Source organism: Salvelinus namaycush, chromosome 30 (assembly GCF_016432855.1).
Source record: "Salvelinus namaycush isolate Seneca chromosome 30, SaNama_1.0, whole genome shotgun sequence".
Taxonomy (NCBI): domain Eukaryota; kingdom Metazoa; phylum Chordata; class Actinopteri; order Salmoniformes; family Salmonidae; genus Salvelinus; species Salvelinus namaycush.
In genome coordinates this window covers 11904848-11912085 of record NC_052336.1, presented here as the reverse complement: position 1 = coordinate 11912085, position 7238 = coordinate 11904848, and the positions used below count along the sequence as shown (strand labels likewise).

Sequence of the window (7238 nt, the reverse complement as noted above, 5' to 3'; positions counted from 1 at the left end):
TCGCCCTACCATCTCTCTCCCCCTCTCTCCCCCACTTCTCTCCCACCTCTCTCCACCTACCACCTCTCTCCCCCTCCCCCCTCTCTCACACCTCTCTCCCCCTCCCCCTCTCTCACACCTCTCTCCCCCTCCCACCTCTCCCCACCTACCATCTCACACCTCTCTCCCCCTCCCCCTCTCTCACACCTCTCTCCCCTCCCACCTCTCTCCCCCTACCATCTCTCTCCCCCTCTCTCCCACCTCTCTCCCCCTACCATCTCTCTCCCCCTCTCTCCCACCTCTCGCCCTCTCTCTCCCACCTCTCTCCCACCCTCTCCTCTCCAGAACTTGCAGCTTGTTTGTGGGCAGGATGCTTGGGGCTTGGTGCAGTGCACCGGAGGCGGCTGCGTGAAGGTGACATCTATCACTTAGTGTGGCGGGCGGCGCGCTATAAATACCAGCGGCAGGCTCCCAGTGGTCCCGCCTTGTGACAGCGCCGCAGAGGGAGGGAGAGAGAGAGAGAGAGAGAGAGAGAGAGAGAGAGAGAGAGAGAGAGAGAGAGAGAGAGAGAGAGAGAGAGAGAGAGAGAGAGAGAGAGAGAGAGGGAGAAAGAGAGATAGAGATTGAAAGAAAGAAAGAGAAAGAGAGAGAAAGAGACAGAGAAAGAGAGAGAGAGAGAGAGAGAGAGAGAGAGAGAGAGAGAGAGAGAGAGAGAGAGAGAGAGAGAGAGAGAGAGAGAGAGATGGAAGCAGCTGAGGGGGAGCTTGGGAACCGTCTCATGCCTCCTATTTGTGCTGTCAGAGAGATCTTAATTATACTGCACGGCTACAGCTACACAGCGGCTGCTGCTCCGAGCAAATACACACACTCAGTTAGGAACACACACAGTTAGGAACACACACACACAGCTACGAACACACACACACAGCTACGAACACACACACTCAGTTAGGAACACACACACAGCTACGAACACACACACTCAGTTAGGAACACACACAGCTACGAACACACACACTCAGTTAGGAACACACACACAGCTACGAACACACACACTCAGTTAGGAACACACACAGCTACGAACACACACACTCAGTTAGGAACACACACACAGCTACGAACACACACACTCAGTTAGGAACACACACAGCTACGAACACACACACTCAGTTAGGAACACACACACTCAGTTAGGAACACACACACAGCTACAAACACACACACTCAGTTAGGAACACACACACAGCTACGAATACACACACACATACACACTCAGTTACAAAATCTAATTGACAAAAACCCAGTTACACAAGCATGCACTCACACATACCCACACACACTCTCTCCCTCTCTCCATTCTTCTCCTTTCATTTACTTTCTCACAGACACACAATCAGAGACAGACACACTCATACTTCTCTAACAAACAAGTGAAGACACATCAATACACTTCCTGTACTTTTGAGGCTCATAAAGCATCTATTTTGTAGACTCTCTCTACTCCTCTCAAACATTATGGCAATCTCTCTACAATGAACTTTATTTAACTCCAATAAATTCTACCATTAAAAATGTTCCATTATCTCCAAGCTGCTTGCATGTGAACACTCTGGTTACATGTGATTCATGAGGGGCTGACCTCTAAATGAGAGTAGGCCGCCTCACATGCTGCCTGTAAATGCCTATTGAAAACCACAGAGTTCCTGACCTTCCCCCTCAGTGTGAAGGCGTAAATATAGGAGCGACGCCCCCCTTTAGTGGTTCCTGGGAAAGGGGATGTTTTAACGTGGTGTGACTGATCCCCGATAGCCTGCGAGTGACGTCAGCTGGCCCCAAGTGGTCCTGCTTGCATTAGCAGGTGTGTGGTTGGCACGGTTACTGGCATAGTGGCGATTTAACGGGCGCTCTGGTTACAGGGGCTAGAGTTTCAGTAGCAGCACACCTGTGGTGGGAGTGAAGGAGGGACAAGACAGTTCACCTTCATTTGTATATACCTTAATACAAATGGGGGGGCTCCCGAGTAGCGCAGGGGTCTAAGGCATTGCATCTCAGTGCTAGAGGCGTCACTACAGACCCTGGTTCGATTCCAGGCTGTATCACAAACGGCAGTGATTGGGTGTCCCATAGGGCGGTGCACAATTGGCCCAGCGTCGTCCGGGTTAGGGTTTGGCTGGGTTAGGCAGTCATTGTAAATAAGAATTTGTTCTTAACTGACTTGACTAGTTAAATTTAAAAAATCCAAATAATAATATGTCTCAGTGGTTGTTGTTGTTTCAGTAGAAACAGATTATTGTAATACTTTAATTTATTTAGATATAGATGACACAGTTTCAGTTAGTCTGGCAGATATTGGATAACTGAGATCATTTATGTTCAGCTCTAAATGTACAGAGGTGCTTTAGGTACAGTATTCTGTGCAATTGTTTCGTGAACAAGATTCGCAGACTGAAAAAAAAAACATATATAAGTTGATTTCCTACTCAAACCAACATTGATGCAGCTTTTGCACATTGTTACAGCTTGTAACAATTCCTGTGGTTTTTCAGTCAACAAACCAATCCCACAAACCGGTCCAATCCAATGGAAACAGTTATTATGAGACATGACATAACATCAGTACAAAACATCCCATGAACCTACTGTTTACCTCTCCTGGATACAGTACAACCACTGGCAGTAACGCACCCAGAGGCATGAACATCTACTTAATAGCAGCTTGTGAAAATACAAACAGGCTGAGCGACTCCAACTTAACAACTGTTATTACTGCGTTCAATACCGCCTCCTGCCAAACTGTCCGTGTGTCTGTCAGTCATGTAATGTGTCCGTCTTCACCTTAAAAAGGTAGTGAGTTTCTAAGCCCACGGGGTTTGCTCTGTCTGAAAGACAAAAGAGGAGTTATGTTCTTTATCCGGTGACTCAGCAGACAGTTGGGGGCAGAGCCTAAAGCAACAGGGCAGGAAATGTATTTATGTGGGCCTGTCTTGCCTTGTCAGTGTTTTTAACCAGCACAGAACGCAACAGTATTTGACTGTAGTGTAATTCAACCATGACACCCTCTTCTCCTGCCTCTACTAACCTGGTACAATGCACCACCTTGATGTCGGCTGAGATCAGGGAGTGGGTTTTCTCTACCTATCTATCCATTAACGAGTACAGTAACAACCTCAAACCACAGCATACTGAGTGAACACAGAGAAATGTCCCGAGGCGTTTTCCTTCCACCTTCCAGCCGTTCGCCAAGAACAAGGTGTGAGACGTTCCTTACTGTTATGATGTTTTAAATCCTTCAACAATAGGCCTCTTTAAAGACTTGCTGGTTTCTTTTTCCCGTGAGATGGTTGACGTGCCAGGAGTCAGTGGCTGTAAAGGAGACAATCAAACATGAAGATGAACTCAGATCTGATCAGTCATATAACGCTTGGCAGAATTCTTCGCATTCCGGGGAGAAGTAACAGATAGCTAGGGAACACATTATGGCCATTGTCTGGGTGGGGAGAAGTAACAGATAGCTAGGGAACACAATATGGCCACTGTCTGGGTGGGGAGAAGTAACAGATAGCTAGGGAACACATTATGGCCACTGTCTGGGTGGGGAGAAGTAACAGATAGCTAGGGAACACATTATGGCCACTGTCTGGGTGGGGAGAAGTAACAGATAGCTAGGGAACACAATATGGCCACTGTCTGGGTGGGTAGAAGTAACATATAACTAGGGAACACATTATGGCCACTGTCTGGGTGGGGAGAAGTAACAGATAGCTAGGGAACACATTATGGCCACTGTCTGGGTGGGGAGAAGTAACAGATAGCTAGGGAACACAATATGGCCACTGTCTGGGTGGGGAGAAGTAACAGATAGCTAGGGAACACAATATGGCCACTGTCTGGGTGGGGAGAAGTAACAGATAGCTAGGGAACACAATATGGCCACTGTCTGGTGGGGAGAAGTAACATATAACTAGGGAACACAATATGGCCACTGTCTGGGTGGGGAGAAGTAACAGATAGCTAGGGAACACAATATGGCCACTGTCTGGGTGGGTAGAAGTAACATATAACTAGGGAACACATTATGGCCACTGTCTGGGTGGGGAGAAGTAACATATAACTAGGGAACACAATATGGCCACTGTCTGGGTGGGGAGAAGTAACAGATAGCTAGGGAACACAATATGGCCACTGTCTGGGAGAAGTAACAGATAGCTAGGGAACACAATATGGCCACTGTCTGGGTGGGGAGAAGTAACATATAACTAGGGAACACAATATGGCCACTGTCTGGGAGAAGTAACAGATAGCTAGGGAACACAATATGGCCACTGTCTGGGTGGGGAGAAGTAACAGATAGCTAGGGAACACAATATGGCCACTGTCTGGGAGAAGTAACAGATAGCTAGGGAACACATTATGGTCACTGTCTGGGAGAAGTAACAGATAGCTAGGGAACACAATATGGCCACTGTCTGGGTGGGGAGAAGTAACAGATAGCTAGGGAACACAATATGGCCACTGTCTGGGTGGGGAGAAGTAACAGATAGCGAGGGAACACAATATGGCCACTGTCTGGGTGGGGAGAAGTAACAGATAGCTAGGGAACACAATATGGCCACTGTCTGGGTGGGGAGAAGTAACAGATAGCTAGGGAACACAATATGGCCACTGTCTACACCACGTGGCAGTATGGCTCACACATTAATGCCATGGCAACCGTCGTCTGGTTTAGTGTCATTGTATAATTACAAAATGAGTGTGAAATTATTACTGTGACTGACATTAATATTATTACTTAGCATACATGAATCAAAAAAAGAAAGTTTAAACTATTAGTTGCTAGCAACACATTATTATGGTAAACAGAAAAAAAAAGTATACTGGAAAAGGACCGATGCGTGTCTATAACACGTATAAATATGGTTTGTAATTAGACCTTCTATGTCCTTTAAGTTAACACGGGTGTTGCCATTGGAATGTTTGAAAGTAACCATGTGTTATCGCTACATCTGCCAGGTAGCAGCCTCTGGGAGGTAATTATGTGTTCCCACTGAGTTCCACATGCAGCTGACACCCATTCCACTAGCTCAAGACATGTCCTCTATAATAATAGGTGCCATTTAGCAGACACTTCATTCGTGAATACATTTGACTTAAGGCTGGTCCCGGGATTCGAACCCACTATTCAGGCATCACAAGCACCATGCTCTACCAACTGAGCTACAGAAAATGAAACATGTTCAAATACAGGGTTTCTATTTCCGCCTTTGTAACATGTCATTTATGAGACAAAAACAAGAGAATTATTTTGATGATTTGACTGAAAGTTTCCTTTTAGTTATTGTAGTGCTCAGTGGCTATAAGCATTGAGAAAAACAGATGATACAGTGTTGAGACCTACCATTTTGAGTCTTGCTCTTACCTGTTGGAAACATTTTCGCAGGTTATTGATAAATATTTTCAGTTCAAACATGTGTAGCACACAACCTAAAGCACTTTCAAATAAGATGTTAGGATTCCTCTGGAGTGTGTAGTTAGCCTGTCTGAGCAGCGTGTTCTTTTCCACGTCTCTACCCAACTATGTGGCTAATTGCTCCCGCAGCGTACCCATTAGTTGCTATGGTAGTTAATAACGTCTCTCTCTCTCTCTCTCTCTGGAAGAGGCTGTAAACAAACAGTTCCTCCTGCTTCTCTAGCCTTTCAGTGCTACCCTTCACCCAGGTACTAATCGCTAATGGAGCTAGCATGCAGCGTCGTTAGCCATGGCCGTGGCTCCAATCAGGGCCCCATGACAGCAACACTTGTTCAATTACTCTGAAGAGGGACATCATGTGCTGATTAAGTGCCTCTGATTCTCCTTATTTGTCTGCTAATGGCGCTGGGCTAATTAATGCATTGAGCTAACGTTGCGGCGCCACACCAAGCTTGTGTTGTTGTGTTGGCAGCAGCAGAAATTAATTGCGACAGAAGGGGACCGACGGCCGCATTGTCATCAGCTACAGGAAGTCATCCGTCTGCTCCCCACAGAGCACAGAGAAGAAGTGCTCTCTCATGTGTGTCTCTGCCTTTCTTTCTCCCTCTCTGACCTCTGGGCTCTGGTTCGGCCCAAGACTCCAGGAGGTAGTTTAACTCAGTACGGCGACCATTGTTTATTTCAAAAGAGTGAATTGTGGGTATGTAGAAATGTGCTAGAATGTTGCGGTCGGAAGAGCCCCGCCAAGGACTAGTAAAAAAAACAAAGAGAAACGAGAGAAAGCCAACTTCTGACAAGAAAAGAGGAAAGTACCGTGTTTATGTTCCAGTGTTGGTAACCCACTGTGTATTGCGGTGGGGTTTCAGATAGCAGTGGTCTGGCTCACGGTGGTTAGTAGAGGCACCATTTCTCTACCAGAGTGGAAGAACTCCCTGGAACTCCCTGTATCAGACCCAATGAAACACACTTCGTCGGGAGGCTAGGACAAACTGTGGTTAGCCTCTGAGTTTATGGCATTGTCATGTACATGCTAGACATGCCCTGGTGCGTTACATTGGCACGCCATGACGGTGACGGCTCAGATGCTAACACGAGCTGCATATGTGCTGTGTTGTTCTAACTGTGGCTACTACGGATCAAGAGGCAATTGTTTCAATCATGTACATGAAGACTCCTAAAACATTACGCGCTAAATAAATCACCTAACTTAGCTAGTTCATGGTTTTATTGTACACATATTCTTTATTTTCTCACTCAGCAGCTCAGCATGAAAAGGGGAAGTATTTTACTCAATAATGTTCTTTTCAGTGTCAGTAGGCTAACGCATAAATGTGTTCCCTCATGGCTGAAGTGAGAATGACAAGAACAAGTCTCTCCTCCATGGTCTGTCTGTGTGTTTGGGTTAGTGTTGGCAGCCAATGAGGAGATGCTATTTGAGCAGTGTCTTATGACAGAAACTCAACAGTCCTTACATGTTTCGTCAGACACCCTGACTCATGCGTACAGTACAAGCCCCACACACACACACACACACACACACACACACACACACACACACACACACACACACACACACACACACACACACACACACACACACACACACACACACACACACACACACACTAACAAGATGGATGGGAGGCTGGTTTTCCTTCATGTTGTTGTGTCTAGGACCTGTGAATTCTGAATTCTCACAGGATGTTTGTTCTCACAGCATCAGTTCTATTTGAGAGGGAGCTAAAGAGCAGGGAAATTCAGGAGGCAATGTAATACGCTGGGACAAATACAT

The 7238-nt window shown here is 46.3% G+C and overlaps 1 protein-coding gene across 1 annotated transcript in view; it reads right to left on the bottom strand.

Moving 5' to 3' along the window:
* Positions 1 to 1906: 1906 nt before the first annotated feature.
* Positions 1907 to 7238, bottom strand: part of LOC120024799 (serine/threonine-protein kinase 33-like) — a 48291-nt gene continuing 42959 nt past the window's right edge. Inside the window, 1 exon segment of the mRNA XM_038969127.1 lies at positions 1907 to 1921. Within this exon segment, the coding sequence (XP_038825055.1) occupies positions 1907 to 1921 (15 nt within the window).